Here is a 16,857-nt window from a genome sequence, read left to right as displayed (position 1 = left end):
AGAAAGGCGTATGACAAATGGCTTCATATTTATAGCCAATTGTTAATCATTTTATTCATTTCTTCTTTTTTTGCAAGTTGTGGGGAGTGAGGATAGTCTGCAAATCAGAGCATTGTGAGGTTATTGGATAAGTTTAAGACACACTGATCATATCAGAAATTTACATGGCAATTAGTAAGCTTTCTTTCTTCATCTTCTTATTTTTTGATGGCAGTTGTGTTGTTAAATGCATCATTTTGTAACTTTTGTCATCTAATTAATGTCCACAGCATCTTCTCTACATCAAATCTCAGCACACAAATCCCCGCTCTCTAATGACAACTGGCAGCCTTAAATATGTTCAGCTGTCACAGACTAACCCATTCTTCCACTCTCAGGTAAATTCTTAAATCCCAACCTTCCACCACAGTATACAATATATCAATTAGAATAAATAAATACATAAATATTCTAAATATTTCACACATTAATTTTACACCAAACCCAATATTATAAAAACCCAGAAACCCCGAGCACAAAAAGATTCACCACACTCTCTTCACCAATGGTCTCTCCCGGAACCTTTAAATGGTGTCTGGACCCCCCGGGGAAACATCTTACGAACACTTATTTGCACCACTTTTATTCCTAGATTTCACACACACACATTTGCATTAGTTTTCCTTACTGGTAAACCTTAATCACAATCTCAATCACCATTCTTCTCTCCTGACAGACAACCACCACATTCCTTGATGAGAAGCAGCTGTGCAGGATCTGAAATAAGGCTAACAACTGATTTTAAAATTCCTAATAAATAGGCAATAAATATTTAAACTTCTTGTGTGCAAATCCATGCTTAAAGTGCAATGCTAAATAAAGTGCTTGATAAGGTGTGTTTAATAAAGTGAAAGGTGTGCTTTAAAGTGCTATACAGATAATATAATATAAATAAATGTAGTAAGGGAGTCATCCTCCTTACAGGGATATAAAGTAGGAAAACACAGAATAGGAGCCCTCTGCGGTTGCTTCCCCAAAAGTTTCTTTGTATTCCCTGGGTATTCATATCTATTTAATCTGACTGCCAGTATATGTCATGGGTTTTTTTTCATCTCCTATGAAAACCAGAGCAGATTACAAATAATTTCTCCCAGTGCCTGCACGAATCTTGATGTGAGCTCAGTCTTGATGTCCTCCAAAAATCACACTCCACAGAGATAGTTTTTCACTGCAGAATAGCTGTGAGAGAACAAACGCCTGTGGCTACATCATCCAATTAGCATCTTTCGTCTCTTCTCTCCTCCCTTCTGGTACTGTCAGTCTGTCTCCCCTCTTATTCGTTCAACACATAGTTAACTGGAGCAATCTGCAAATGTCTTTACATATACACAGCAACTGCAACCTGAAAGACATTGCTTGGTGTGATTTTAATCAGTGGTATCAATCTTGAGTACCTTTTAAGTATAAATAACACCCACTGTTTGTCAGTAAAATGAACATGTTGTGTTTGCTGTAGCAAATGAGAGCAGTTGCAGACTTAGCAGTTGGGAATAGTTGTGCTTGAGGCCTCTCGCGTTCACATTGTCCCAGTGTGTGTGTGTTTGTGTGCCTGAGCGTGTGTTTCAGGATATAAATAGAGTTGCTCCACCATCAGAAAGCGGTGCTATAGGGTAGATGCCAGTCGTCGCCTCAATCTAGCCCAACCCACTCCTGTCCTGCCTGACCCCTGAGTGCCGGCACTGTGAGCATATGAGGGCCAAAATTGTTCTAAAAGCAAACAAGATGAAATGTCAAGCAGTATGCAATATATGACTGGGTGCTACTACAACAAGTTTTACTTTTAAGTTATGTGAGAACGAGTGTTTAATTTAAGCTGGAATATATCAGTCTTACAGTTTTTCTCAGTCGCTTTGGTGCGTTCCTCAGAACACCATTAACATTTGCACAGCAGTTAGTGCATTTCCCAAAACAATTAGTGCAAACTGCAAAACCTAGTGGATAGCCTGCAAAAGCACGTCACATGCACAGAATTGATTATCCATACCTCAAAAGCAAGTATCCATGTCAATGAAACTGTCAGTGCCATCAAAATGAAAAGTCTTGACACCATCTTTATGAACAAGATAGTCAAATGGCATTGTCATGTTTCCACTATGACAGTTTATAATTTCAGTGTTTCCCATTGCAAAAACAATTGGTGACACCTGAAAATGCTGACGACAGCACTATGGCCTACCTGTACAGCCATCTGAAATGTGCAGTAAAGTCACTGTAGATGTTATGGGAGTCTTGGGAGTAACTGAGACACTGAATACGTACGTTTCACATTTCCATTGTGTAGAAGTGTTTGTAATCCTACAGAATTGTGCAAAAGAAAAATATGCTACAGTCACTTGTTCACTGTAGAATACATGTAAACATAAAATCACCCATTTGGTAGAGCTGTGCACTAATGTGAACAATAAACAGCACATGTAACAGTACAGTAAATCATTCTGGCACATCCAGACGTTCCTGTCTGTCTGGCCACATATTTTCATCTACATCACAACAGATGTTATCCCTCGCAATGCAGCGAGGAAAGTATCTCCTGGAGTGGCGAATCCATCCTCTGCAGGACCCTGCTGTGATGTCGTCACATGCTGCATCCATGGCTGCTAGCAGGGCCATTTGCTCATGTGGATGCCGGTCATAAACTTTCCACCTCCAGGCAGAGAAAAACTCCTCTATTGGATTAAGGAATGGGGAATATGGAGGGAGATATTCAACCAGAATTCTGTCATGTGCTGCAAACCACTCTCTGACCTGATGGGAGTGGTGAAAACGGACATTATCCCAGACAACAACATACTTGCTGAGTTGGCCTCCACCTCTCTCATTCTCAGGGACTAGGTCCCTGTAAAGAGTGTCTAAAAATGTCAGGAGATGTTGGGTATTGTATGGACCAAGAAGGGGGATATGGGTGAGGACGCCGTTGTCTGAGATGGCTGCACACATGGTAATATTCCCTCCGCGCTGACCAGGGACTTCAGTGGTTGCCCTCTGTCCAATGCGATTTCTTCCACGCCTTCTGCCTTTGGCCAGATTGAAACCTGCCTCATCAACATATATGAATGTGTGCAGTGTTTCCCTGGCTTCCAGCTCCAGTACACGCTTTAGAGAGAGACAGAAATGCAATGTCACAATATGCCTGTGTACAGTAACAAACAGTAATGCATGCATTTGGTAAAACACATTGTAGAGTATGTGCTGTGGAATTGCAAGTGTACTGCATGAAACTACGAAGTACTGTAAAACAGTTTGCAGTGCAGAACATAGAAGACCAGCTTTACCTGCACATACTGGTGACGGATCTCCTTCACCCTGTCACTGTTTCGTTCAAATGGCACTTTATACAATTGCTTCATGTGGATTTCATTTTTCTTGAGTACTCTGTCAATTGTTGAAATTGAAACAGATTCAATATTGCCAAATACCGTGTAATTCTCTATGACAGCGCTTTGTATTTCTCTCAGCTTTATTGCATTGTTTGCAATGACCATTGCACAAATGGCTTCTTCTTGCTGTGGGGTAAAAAGGGGCCCTCTTCCGCCTCCGCGAGGTTGTCTTACAATCCTATGTGGTGCAGAGTGAACTTTTTGTGAAATTGCAAATACAGTACAGTAACATGTGATGTGTCTGAGATGGCACAGTACAGTACAGTGTATTACTGTTTGCATACCTGTTTTCCCTACGGAATGTTTGAATGATTGAACTGACAGTAGTTCTTCCAATATTGGGTTGCACCCTTCGACCAGCCTCCTCCATGGTGAGGCCGTGATTGACAACATGGTCCACAATTGTAGCCCTTATTTCATTAGGAATCCGCCTATATCTGCCTCTTCTCCCTCTTCCCCTTCCCCTTCCTCCCCGCATCCTCACCCCTCTTCCACGGTGCTGACCTTCCATTTTGTGTCACAGAAGTGTAGAAATGGTACACACTAGCTCCTGCGCAGTTTATATATGCTTGCCAATTGGGGATTCACAGGATTCATCCATAATTGACAGTGAACAAGTTGTTTGTCATTGGTTACAACTAAACTTTCACACGCCTCCTCATGAGTGACAGCTGTAATTCACCTGAGATCAATTGTTCAATTTCGGAGACATTTCCAGGAACAATGATACAGAAAGGTATAGGATTTGCTTGACAGATGGCCAATATTTGGCATGTGATAACTAGTTCAACAATTTTGTGTGTGATGACTCAAGCAATGGATGTATGACTATTAGTTTTATTGGGAACGACTATTCAGCATCCATAGGTATGATTACTTTTGACTGACATGACATAAGCAAATGGAAATGTCAGAAAGCAGCAGGGAAATGTATGGAAGCAACTGATTCATGTCCAAAATCATTTGCAGTTTGTTCAGAGAGAGGAGAAATTGCTACTATGATGTGCACAAATGACTGAGTGTTGTGGAGGTTGAACTAATAGTTATGAGAATTTCAATTCTGATCTGAGAAACGCACCAAAGCGACTGAGAAAAACTGTAAATGACATGCAATTAACACCAGATGAGGACTGTTTAGAAACAAACTTTACATGATAGGTAATACTGTCAGGATGAGACTTCATATCTGGTTGTTTGGATCTGGATCCCTCAGACAGCTTCCCATATGCTCATAAATCATGTTAAAAACAAAAAGGTCAAATGGCAATGTTAATGACAAGAAACTGCTGGTAAATTTCAGTCAAGTGTGTAGAGATGAACCTTCAGGGGATGCTTCTGTTCTGCCCCGTTACATTCTTGACTGACAGCCCGGCTGCGTCTTCTGACAATCATACGTATGTCAAAAGACGCAGCCAGCGTGGGTACAAATTAATAGCAATAAAAACCACACAAAAAAAAAACTGAAACAATGGATGAAGCATCTTAACTGGTAATAGGCAAATACAGAGGGGAAAGTGGAGCTTTAGCCAAAGATGGAAGCTATTTGGTCGGAGTATCTGGAGTCTGGAGTGACTCCAATCTCATTTTGCTGTAAGCACAGATGTTACTTGTGCATGCACAATGCTTCATTTTCAGTGAGGGGGCAATCTCGCTACTTTTTATTCAGCACTGTTTTCTCTGTGTTGGCAGTTAAATGTCATCCATAATTTACAGGCATTATTTAACAGCGGAGATGGAGAATTTGATTAAAATGAAGATGGATGGACGGATGGACAGAAAGATAGATAGATAGCTAGATAAGACACAGCTATTCCAGTTACAGTTTGAAGACAGATAATTGCACTCTCACAATTGGCTTCGAATAAATACTTGCTTCGAGCGTGTATTATATATTCATGGAGTTAATAACATGGATGTCAGCTCATTGGCTGCTGCAGTGAGAGGTGCCTGCATGTCAAAGTTGGTTACACTTCTCTTTGACATGAAGCTGCTTACAGCTGCTTAATAAAACAGAAGCACTGCACAATTAAATTGACTTTCCTTAGATATGTGCCACCTGCAGCTAGGAAAAAAAACAGCAACAACAACAATACAGCAATATAATATGTAGGTAGGATCGATTGTGAGGCTGGAGGGCATCACAAAATCACGGACAAACCAAGATGCAAAACAAATATTTCAAGAGTTTTGCTGTTTGCTTTATATATTTCATTGTATCTGATATTGTCTGGTCCTAAAGCCTCTATATGTTATGCAAATTCAAATCCTTTGCATGATATTGTGGGAAGATTTTGATTGCAATCTTGCATATTTCAACAGCTACTAATGTCCTTTCTCTCATAAAGTTTCCCAGGAGCCTAACTATTGTTTGTTTGCTGAAATGAGAAATAGTTTCAGATTAATCACTTCTTTCGGATCCTGCAGAGCCTCGTGTTCACCTCCAGCTTGAATTACTGGCAGAAACAAAGTGTGATGAACACCCATATCCATTTTTAAGGTCATAATGGTGCATTCAAGCATCAATATATATATGTATATATATATATATATATATATATATATTTAAAAAGCCTAGAAAAGACCCTGTGGTTATTTGTTCTGCTTTTACTTTCCAATTCCTCCTACACAAAACCAGCAGAAACTGACTGCAAATTTCCCCTTCATATAATCATGTGTTTCTACAAGAGAACACAGGTGTCGGGGCACATTTCCTATGAGCTAACGCTTAATTTTCCTGTGTTCAAATTTTATAGCATTTTGCATGAAATGCCTCTCATGGTCCTGGGTCTTTGAACAAGTGTTTTTGAGTTTATTACAACTTTTGTTTATTTATATATTTTCTATTTGAGTTTGCTTGGTGGTTATATTTGCAACTTTATTTATTTGCTTAGGGAATTTACTTGTAAGTTCTTACATCCTCTTTGCATAACAGTTTAATTGTTCCCGCAGTGCTTTTTGTTCCATCCACTTGTGTCACTTCCCCTATATTAAGTTCGCTTACATGTTTGTGTTTCCCTGTTTAGTTATCACTTCCATTCTCACTTCAGTCACTTGTGGCAGTTTTTTATTTCTAGGATCTTACGTTTAGTTTTACCTTCTCTCCTGTGTCGTTGTCTTTGATTACTATCACCTACATCTCGTTACCCAGCTGTGTTCACTTACCCCCTTAATTGCTGTCTTGTGTAAAGGGAGGTCAGTGTCCCCTTTAGTCTTTGTCACATCGTGTTCTCCCAGCTATCCAATCGCCTCTGCTTATCCATTTCAGGGTTGCGGGTAGGTGGCTGTAACCTATCCTGGCCGCCGTAGGCTGAGAGTTGCCAGCCTGTTTTGGGGCTAACACAAAGAGACAACCACTGATACTTGCATTCACACCAACATCCAATGTAGAATCACCACTTAAGCTAATCCCAATAACTGCAGCGGCATCCCGAGAGAACTCACACTGACATGGGGAGACAATAAACTAGAAAGGCTCCAGCCAGATGGTGTATTTGAACCAAAGACCTTCTTGCTGTGAGAAAACAGTACTAACCACTGTTCTCAACCAGCTGCTTTGTACTTTAGATTCAGTTAGCTTGCCCAACTTTGTGTTGGATTTTGTTATTAACTTTGTTGGCTTTGGAAATTGCAATTGCAAAAATAAAGGTTAGTGTTTTGTTACATTTTTTTTTACACTTTTTAAAAACACAACTTTAAAGTGTTGTGTTGCATTTTTATTGTGTTTAATTGTGCTTAGTGCCAACATGGACAGTTTCCAATTTCGTTGTACTATTGTACTAAGTATGACTGTGAAATGACAACAAAGAGTTATCTTATCTTATGTTATCTTATCTCACTTGTGTCATCCTAATAGCCAGCATTTTGGGTCTGTACTTTGCAATTCATGACACAAAACAAAACAAAGAAATCCAATTAATTAATAACAAACACTTTATTTAAGACACACTTTTACAGTTTATTTGTTTCTTATTCCTATGCTGAAATGAAGTTCATGTAAAACCTTGATACACAATGGTATTCATGACAATCGTAGTCTTGCAACACTAAAGTACTTAACAAGAAATGTGAATCTATAGCATCCACCACTGAAGAGATATGTACAAAAAACTCATGAATACAAATACTCCAAACATGCCATTTCTCAGCATGAATAAATAACGTCAGTGTACTTCCATTTGTAATCCTTCATACGATGTTTATTCCCGAATCACCTACCTCACCTGACAGCCTTTGCCTTTGATATAACATGTAGGATCAAAGCCTTAGCATCAATTAGCTTAATCTGTCTACAAAGCAGTTAAACATCTTACAGTAAAAATAAGGCGAGTAACCCCCAAGTTTCAAGTTCTCCTTCTTCTCCTGAAGAAATCTGAACATGATCAGTGTTTCACAGTTCACATGAAGGACCAGACTGGCATAAAAATAGAAAGAGAGAAAACCACTGATCTACAGAACACACTGTTGCAGATCAGTGAACCAACTCAAGTGATAATCTTTCAGGTCATGACACCTGTATGCACTGTTCCAAACAAATGAAACTGAATTTAAAGTCAGCAGAGGAGTCAGTTTTTCTGCACTCTCACAGGGCTTTAAATGTCATGTAGCAAAAAAAAAAAAAAAAGCATTAAAAAACATTACATTCAAAACCTGATGAAAAGCTGTAACCTGATGCGAAAGACGAGGTCAGAACTTTATCTCCATAAAACAGATTGTACCGGTGTCACCGTTCACAGAAACGGGAGGTGCTGTGATTGAAAACGAGGTTTTTCATTACAGCAGCATGCGTCACTGTTTGAGCGGTCGTCTGTTTGCACCAAACAGATTAGAGGACGGATGATGACCATGAAACTACTGTATCTGACATAACACTTTCCCTCAGTCCTAAAACTCGCTCATTTAAAGTCACTTAATTCGATTTAAATCTGAGACAGTGGATAAAAACTGGGATTTAGCTGCGCTCCTACTCTGGAGTTCATAATTTCCTCTTTTCCTATTGCACCGTGTATAGAAATGAATTGCTTGAATTAATTACTGAGAATATTTTGTAAACCTTCCCCACTTAATATTCAAAAACGTACACTTCTTTATTCAAACTTTGTACATACGCTAAAAAATGTGCTGTTCAACACTGTTCTTTTCTAGCTTAGAGCAACTCTCAAGTTTTACGAAGTATCCATGAACAAAAAAAAAGTCTTTCCAATAAAAAATTTTTAAAAAATCTAAGGTTTTCAGGAATTCTTGTACTCGGGTCCTTGTGCAAACTGAGCTCTCTTTGTTGAAGGTAAAATGCCACGGGTCAGCCCTCTGCAGTTCTCTGTTCGAACCGGGCTAACGTCACATCCCTTTTCAGACACTTTAGCACATGTTCAGCCATTCAGATCAATAAATTATAGTGCTTGACACAGTAACAACTCCCAAACAGAGCTGCAGCATGAGAAAATCCACAAATGTTTTTCCCTATGTAATATGACAATGTGGAGTGCGACCGGAATATTTAACACCTCTATGAAGATGACCCAAGCAGACTTAAAAAGAGAAACAACATGCTTGTAAAGTGTTTCTAATTGGAAGTCCGCTGTGGGGGGAAAAAAAAGCCTGTTTTTTAAAAAGCTTTCTCAAAACGATCATGTTCTCAGGATGTATTCTGATGTCAACCTCATAAATCCATCGTGAAAAACATAATATGCAACGAAAACAGGAACCTGAAACTCAGCAGGAGCCAATTCAACAGCGAGGAGCGCCACAAACTGTGCCGAGCAATAATCGAATTTGACTTTTTAAAAAAACAACTTTTAAATAAAAATCTGATGACACGTTTCAAGTAAACAGCTTAAAATAATTAGTTTCCTTTTAGATGTATCAACATCACTTTGAAGCATCTTCACGGCGTGGAATAATTGGAGGTGTCACATTTACATTTTCAAACATTAACCTGATTATGTACATTCCACTTATCTGTCAAGCATCTCTATTTACAAGATGCACACATGTTTATGTACTATTTTAAGACAGACAACAGAGATTTGTCCTGCATTTTAGCTAAATTCAAAAAAGCCTAACTTTGAAAGTATTCCTAAATATGCAATAAATAATGCAGCTTTCAGTGGTGCCGAGCGTCTGTAGGACAAAAATACAGCAGAAGGTTTTTTTCTCTTTTATCACTGCCTCTGTATTTATAGCCACTGTTACAATATTCATTTTCTGCCTTATTAATATACATAATTTTAATCTCTGCTGCGTAACACTATTGTCAGTATTGTGGTTCACTAAAGGAAAACGTTTGCTTGATCTGAGAAGTCTCTCTTTTTTTCTTTTACGACTAAAATTTGCAGGGCTGAGTGTTAAACAAAGCCTACAGCTAAGATCTACTCATTCTCTCTGCCTCACTTCTACATTTTTAATCCCTTAATAAGTGAATTTTACTGGATCATAGGATCGTCGTTGGGAGAGGCCAGAGTCGGGACGCTAACAAACATCTGGGATTTGTCCTGGCTCTGGGTTGTGCCGCTGTTGGACACCGTAGTGAAGGAGAGTTGATCGTGTTCCAAAATGGCGAGGCGGTCGACCGGCTTCTCCTTCTTCAGGTAGAACATTTTCCTGAGCTGCTTCAGTTGTTGCAGCTCACAGAAGGTCTCCAGCACCACTAGCATGACTATGAGGCCCAAGATCAGGTAGACTGATGAGACAAAAAAAATAAGGATTAGGAGGCATATGAGTAATGATCTGCAGTGCTTAGTGTAATTAACACCATATTAAAAGCATTTTCTTTAATCCTGATGTGAAATCACTTCCCCTGGATTTAAATAGAGGTTTAAAGCCTGACTTAATCTCATACCTGCAGCATATTTATCATTTATAATGCAGCATATTTTTTCAGCATGGTAGCTGCAGATGATGTTTTGCTACTTGATACAAACCCAGTGGATTTACTCATAAACACTGTTGTTTTATGGATCAACACAAGAGGGCAGTGCAAACCATCCATGTTAACAAAAACATGGAGCATGCTTTAGAATGAAACAAAGAGAAAATGGAAAGGATAGTGTAACACTGATAGTTGGTGGTTTTTTCCATATCAAAACAGAGCCTGGCATTTGTAGGAAAGGCTATTCTTTACTGTTTTTATCAGTTTAAATGCACACATACAGAATGCACTGAATAGTGCAAAATCCCGAGTGCAACTCACAGAAGGAGTGGCTGCTTAACCCCAAAGGCAAGACTGAAGAGATTTTAGCAAATGAGGTAGTTTGTTCAGTATATACTAAACAAAACGCCTGCTGTTTTTTAGTTGTTCCACTTACATCACAATGGTAACATAGTTATGGTCATATCACTTCCGATGCATGTAATTCTTCACAGAGGAAGTTGTATGAATGTGTCTGGAGCCATTCATGCAAACAGACACGTTCTGTTCCTGCCTCGTCTCCTCCTACAGACTGGCACATTGTGCCTACAAATTGACGTCTGTTTTTCTCTCTCTCTGGCTCTCTGACCACACACCCACATCACAAATGCTGGAGACAGTCGAGTGGAGTAACATTTGACATTCGTGTGCACGCACTCCCTGATGAGACTCTATGGGTTTAAACTGAGTTTCACTTTTTTGCACTCTTAACTTTAACGGTGCTGCTAAGAATATGCTGCACAAGACAACCAGAAAATGCAGGCAAGACCTTCCTGCTGTCTCCAGTAGGTTATCGTCCAGATTTAAAACTGCTCTAACCTTGTTTATTAGAATAACTAATATGGCTTTAAACACATAAAAAACATACATATAACTGGCAATTTTAACTGAAGGTTTTAAGAAATTGAATGTGCAGACTCAAGTAGAAGGCAGTGATTACTTCTACTTTACTGTAGAAAAAGCTATATCCTAGACACCACGTGTATATGGTCCTTCTTTGATGATGACATAAAACCTACAGCTGCACTGTAAATCCTAACGTGTGTGCTTGTAATTCTGATGCATGCACTCACAACACGGTGCATGGTGTAATTTTCACAAACAGGTCAAAGATAGACCCAGCTAACTGTGTCACAAAGAGGCAGATCAAAGTTGGCCAAATTAAAACCCGCTAAAAGTGATTTTTCTCACATCGGAAAAATAACAGCATTCGTTCTGACACATTTGCAATTTAAATGAAGCGAAGCCTGTGAGCTAATTTGGGCAGGCAACTGGCTCACCCACACATAACACTGCTCTGCTTTCATCGTACCAAACACGCCCTCCTGATCTGCTGGTCTATTTAAACAGCATAAGTTCCTGTCTCACCCTCTGACGTGTTAGTCCTGTTGCTGCCCTGCATTATCTGCTGTTTTATCCCTTACACCACCCTCAATTTAATCCATCCGTGATAATGAGCTCAAACTCTGGCCGTATTCTACAGCTGTTATTTCCAAATGAGAGTTGAACAAATAAAGACAATCCCTTTAGCATATGTTACACATTCTGACACTATGTGTGACTTGTTGAGGCTCTTTCCTCACTTTATAGCTTAATTAGGTAGCGAGTGCTGTTTTTAAGTGCAAACAAAGCAGGTCCTAGTTTATGAAGGATGTTGTAATTTTGAGGAACAGAGACACTAAGAATGATACCGTAATCCAAAAATGTATTTTCTTAATAGTAATTAGACCAAAATAATAGATCTACAGAATAATTTAGTTATATAATATCACTAAAAAACCTCTGATAAGAATCAAAGTGGACAGTCAGCTACTAACACTCTCAAAAGCGACACTCACCAGTGATGCCCACTTTGTAGAGCTCCCTGAACTTCTGATTGGCAGCCTCTCCGGGCACGTAGTCTCCGAGGCCAATGGTGCTGAGCGAAATGAAGCAGAAGTAGAAGGACTCCAGGAAGTTCCAGTTTTCTTCCAGCGCCGAGAAGATGGCAGCAGGGATAAGGAAGAAGCAAGAGACGGCCAACATGGCGAGCACAGTGGCATGAACAATGGCCACCAGTGGCTTGGACAGGCCCCAGTGTGTGTGGATGTACGTGATCGGCCTCCGTGTGCTAAATACCATGATCCGTTGCACCACAGCAGTGAGGAATAGAAGGGTGAAGGGGATGCCGATCACGGAGTAAATAATGCAGAAGGCCTTCCCGCCGTCTGAGAGTGGTGCTGTGTGCCCATATCCTGCAGAGGAAAAACATTACGACCATCAAAAGCTGCAGAATAATGTAGGATTGCAACGCTTCTGTAATCACTGCTATAAATCATAGTCTGTTGTTCTTTCTCCTGCCACGTCAGGTGCGACTGCAGGAAAGAACCATGCAAATATTTACCATGAAAGGCGATCTGTAAATGCACTGTAAGATTGTAGCTTGTTTGTATTTCATGGGAAGAGAGCTCAATTTAACTAACAGCAACATCCTGCATCACAGTTACTGAGTAAAATAAACATTTGGAGGATATAAAAGTTACGACTTCTTTTTTTAGTATTTTGTGGCACGCAACAAGTTTCCTTTATTTTTTTTAATGCAGTTTGTCTTTGACTTCAATCTAAATTTAAGATAACTGAACTTTTTTTTAATTTCTTTAAAAAAGTATATATATGAGCTAATTTTGACTTTTATAGCAGCAACAGATCTCAAAAGTCTGAAAAGTGAGTAGTATTTTATTCCAACTAATTACATTATTTGGCAACAGGTAGGTAACATGCTTGGGTATAAAAAGAGCATCTTATAGCGGCACAGTTTCTCAGAAGTAGAGATGCAAGAAACTGCATCTGTAATCTGTGGAACAATCTCAGAATAATGTTCCTAAACGTAAGACTGTGACGACTGTAAACATCTCATTATCTACACAGTACATAGCGTCATCAAACGAGTCTGAAGAAGTCTCTGTGTGCAAGAGACAAGGCTACAAATCAGTAGCAGATTTCTATAATCTTCAAGCACTCAGGTGAAACTTCAATAAAAACAGGAATGATTTCGTTGTCACAATCACTGAATCTGCTCAGGAACACTTCCAGAAATCATTGTCTGCGAACACAGTTTTCAGGTTAAAGTAGGTCCTGTCTGAGCCAAATCTCATTTTGTAAGTTTGTAACAAACGTAACAAAAAAATGTTATGTTTAAAAACAAAAACAAAAACAAAAAAACATGGACACTGGATCCTCTGGATTACAGAGGAGAGGGACCATCTGGCTTGCGATCAGTTCAAAAACCTGCATCTCTGATGGTATGGGGGTGCGAACCAGTGACTATGGAACTGACATTGTGCACATCTGGGAAAGCACCACAAATGCCACAAATGTCTCTGCAGCTGGTCTCCTCCAGATGTTTAGACATATATTAAAAGAAGAGGGGAGGCTAAACAGTGGAAAACATGGAACCTTTGCGACTTTTTGCAGACATGTTGCTGCAACCAAATTCAAAATGAGCAAACATTTTTCCTAAAATGATGCATTTTTAAACATTTTATTTTTTTCTGTGTTTTATTGTGAATTAAACATGAGCCCATGAGATTTGCAAATTCCAGTTCCAGCATTTATATTTTAATTGCACTTTATATTAGTATGCATACAGTCATTCCTACACCTTCTCTGCAGCCATGTTTCTGTCTGCTTAAGCTTTATCAGTATCTGTGGTCTAGTTTAAGTCATGCTGAACAACTTTGTGCTGCCTTTTCTAAACTTGCATTGGTGTGAAAACATACCAGACCTAAAAAAGAGGCTGAAAACACAGGACTACCGCCTCACAACATGCAAGTGATAAAACTGTTTCCTTGTGACAAAATCCCAAATAGTTCACCTCCACTTGTTAGTTAGCAGCTACAGTGTAACTACATCACTTCAGAATAAGACCTGCCCTAGATAATACCATAATTGTCACTGCACATCTATTGAGTAATGTGTTTTTGTAAGGTAACAAAGGCAACAGAAAATATCCAACAATAACAGGGAGTGTCTGAAACTGAATGGTAAAATGACACGCAGGCAAAAACGCAGACCTCAGTCAGGTCCTGTTTACAGTCATCAGTTCTGTTGAGACTTAAAACAAGATAATGCGATAATTTTTTCCCATTTAGGAAGCAACTGGGGCACAGGGTCCCTTTACTACCGTGTATGTTGTAACCTCACTGCTGCCAATCTGTCAGGCTAAAGTTCTTCCTGTGCGCTGACTGATCAGCAAGGCAGGCGTGCCCTTTGTGAAGTTATCTGGGAAAAGAAATACATGACTTCTAACTTAACAAAGCTATTTCTTACACCTTGGAAAAAGTGACAGAAAACCACGTGTGTGATGCACTTGCCTAAAGCAGAATATGTGTGGCTGTCTGGGAGGGTTAAGGCCTGCTTCTCCAGCTATAGCTGTTAGAAGAAGATATTTAAATTTCTATCTCTAGCTGTAAATATATATATATTAATAATAATAATGGATTGGATTTATATGCTGTGTGTGTGTGTGTGTGTGTGTGTGTGTGTGTGTGTGTGTGTGTGTGTGTGTGTGTGTGTGTGTATTGCAGCAAGGGTTAGAGTGGGTTAATGTGTGTAAACGGGGTTTCCGGTGTCAACATAAACGCAAAACACAAAAATTATATATTTAAAAATATAAAGTCCCATTTGTACTAAGACCCGTGGTTTGTGTGGCCTTGTCAGGCGCCTTTTCTGCGCTATTCTGCGCCATGCTCGGCTGCAGCATCACCCGGCCTGCCCAGGACCTACCTGTGGTGGACAGCACCGTGCTGGCGAAAAACAGCGCTGAGGTGAAGTCCCAGTTCCAGTTGGCCGATGCGTTATTGAGGATGGATACCCCGTAATTGCTCGCCTCCAGCGCCTTCCTAAGAAACTGCTCCAGCCGCTCCTCGGAGAGGCAGTCATTTTCCTGGAGGAACTGCTTCTTAATAGTCCTCAGATCCTGCCGCAGGAGGTCTTCGTAGGGCAGCTCGACCGATGAGAAAACAACTGCGCCGAATATGAGATAGAGGAGGTAGCCCACCACCAGGGAGACGAAATACCACGTCGATTTGTGAGTCTGTATCAAACGCACACAGGAATTGCTGGCTAAAGACTGGAGCATTTTTAAGAGGTGTATCACACCGGTGTGATACTAAGCTACGTTTGTCTACGGTGTTAATTTGACCGTCTAACGTCCTAAATTGACAGCATATATCCTACACGCAGGGATGTAATAGAGACAAAGAGCAAAACGAGGAACCGCTTTCCCCTGACTGAAACCTGCCACTTGGTGCTTTCAAGTGCAGTCGGTAATCTCGACGTCTTTACAAAAAGAGCGTTTATACTACAAACGCGTATCGAGTTGGTACGCTGTCGTCACTGGAGATCCTTTGGATAGATAAACCCCCCAAAAGGCACATTTCTAAGAGGCTGACTCCTAATCTAAGCGTTTAGCTTTTACTCAGTGGGGGAAAATCCGAGCTTCAAGCGCTTCTGAAGGCATCAAATGATGTGGCGACGACAAAGGGCGTGTGACGCAAGAACTTCCCCTTTCTCCCCCCGCAGGTAGCCGAGCCTGTCTTTCGATTTCTAGTCAAAACAATCGAGAGACGTCAGAAAAGACCACAGATGGCTGTCATGTTGGGTAGATGAAGAAACGCCCCAGTGTACCCACAGGGGGGCCTGGGGTTAACTGAGGCGTGGAGACTCAGGTCCCAAATGGCTAAATTATTATTGGCCCAGTTCTGTGACAGCCAACACTTACTTCTGTCCTACATACAGAATGACAGAATGACGGCCCATTGCTGGTCCACTCCTGGCTGCCAGATCTCAATCACATGAACTGAGGTTTGTGGTGACACAATACCTAAAATATCAAAGTTAAAGCTAATGCAGGTAGAATGGGTGTTACATCATTGTTATTAAAAATGAAACAAGAATATTTTGGAAGACATAACAACTAAATATGTCAGATAGAAGTGATATATCCAATATGTTCCATTGTAAATATATATATATATCACCATCAGACAACATACAGTCGAAATACGCAAGGGAGACTACATCACAGTTGTACTTACTGAAGAGTGTTCTTTGCATTGATGACATAGAAAGGAAAAATACTGAGTCAAAGGTGTGGTATGGTTTACAACGATGCATGGATTACCCTGTCAAACTTCTGCTTTTGTTTCTTTAAAGTTACCTGCCCTTCGAAAATATGTTTTGCGTTACTCGAAGTGTTTTCCTGTCACACAGCATTTTTTTTTAAAGTTTTTCAAGTGTTTAAAAGTTTTTGCGGGATTGCTTGTACAATACACCGAATAAAATCAGATTATATAAAACTCTTCACTTTGTTTCCAACGCCTGAGCAATGAGTAGCTAAATCTTTAATTGCTTCTCTTTTTCCACAGAACAGGGGAGATCCTGGTCACGTAACTGAGACCGATGGGAGAGGAATGACAATAAATTATTTATTAAAAGACTATGCAATTAACCTAGGTTAACACAAATTCAAATAAGAGCGCCACCTATCCAAATAAG

General features: G+C 39.9%; 1 protein-coding gene across 1 annotated transcript; it reads right to left on the bottom strand.

The window, feature by feature from the left end:
* Positions 1-7,328: 7,328 nt before the first annotated feature.
* On the bottom strand, positions 7,329-15,603 carry kcnk1b (potassium channel, subfamily K, member 1b). Its single transcript, XM_005915469.1, has 3 exons — positions 15,085-15,603; positions 12,159-12,554; positions 7,329-10,092 (listed from the first exon to the last, which is right to left on the bottom strand). Exons 1-3 carry the CDS (start codon positions 15,437-15,439, stop codon positions 9,836-9,838), a joined length of 1,008 nt encoding a protein of 335 aa, XP_005915531.1. The 5' UTR covers positions 15,440-15,603; the 3' UTR covers positions 7,329-9,835.
* Between the last annotated feature and the right edge of the window lie 1,254 nt (positions 15,604-16,857).

This window comes from Haplochromis burtoni, unplaced genomic scaffold, assembly GCF_018398535.1.
Source record: "Haplochromis burtoni strain Fernald_Lab_line unplaced genomic scaffold, NCSU_Asbu1 Contig_12, whole genome shotgun sequence".
NCBI lineage: Eukaryota > Metazoa > Chordata > Actinopteri > Cichliformes > Cichlidae > Haplochromis > Haplochromis burtoni.
The sequence above is the reverse complement of the archived record's forward strand: the minus strand, read 5'-3'. Positions and strand labels throughout refer to the sequence as shown.

What these genes read in the sequence shown, in the direction of transcription:
- kcnk1b (XM_005915469.1), bottom strand. Translation starts at nt 15,439, where the DNA reads ATGCTCCAGTCTTTAGCCAGCAATTCCTGTGTGCGTTTGATACAGACT. An exon ending in CACGGTGCTGTCCACCACAG is followed by an intron (nt 12,555 to 15,084) that starts GTAGGTCCTGGG and finishes TTTCCTCTGCAG; the next exon opens with GATATGGGCACACAGCACCA. An exon ending in CTACAAAGTGGGCATCACTG is followed by an intron (nt 10,093 to 12,158) that starts GTGAGTGTCGCT and finishes TTGTCTCATCAG; the next exon opens with TCTACCTGATCTTGGGCCTC.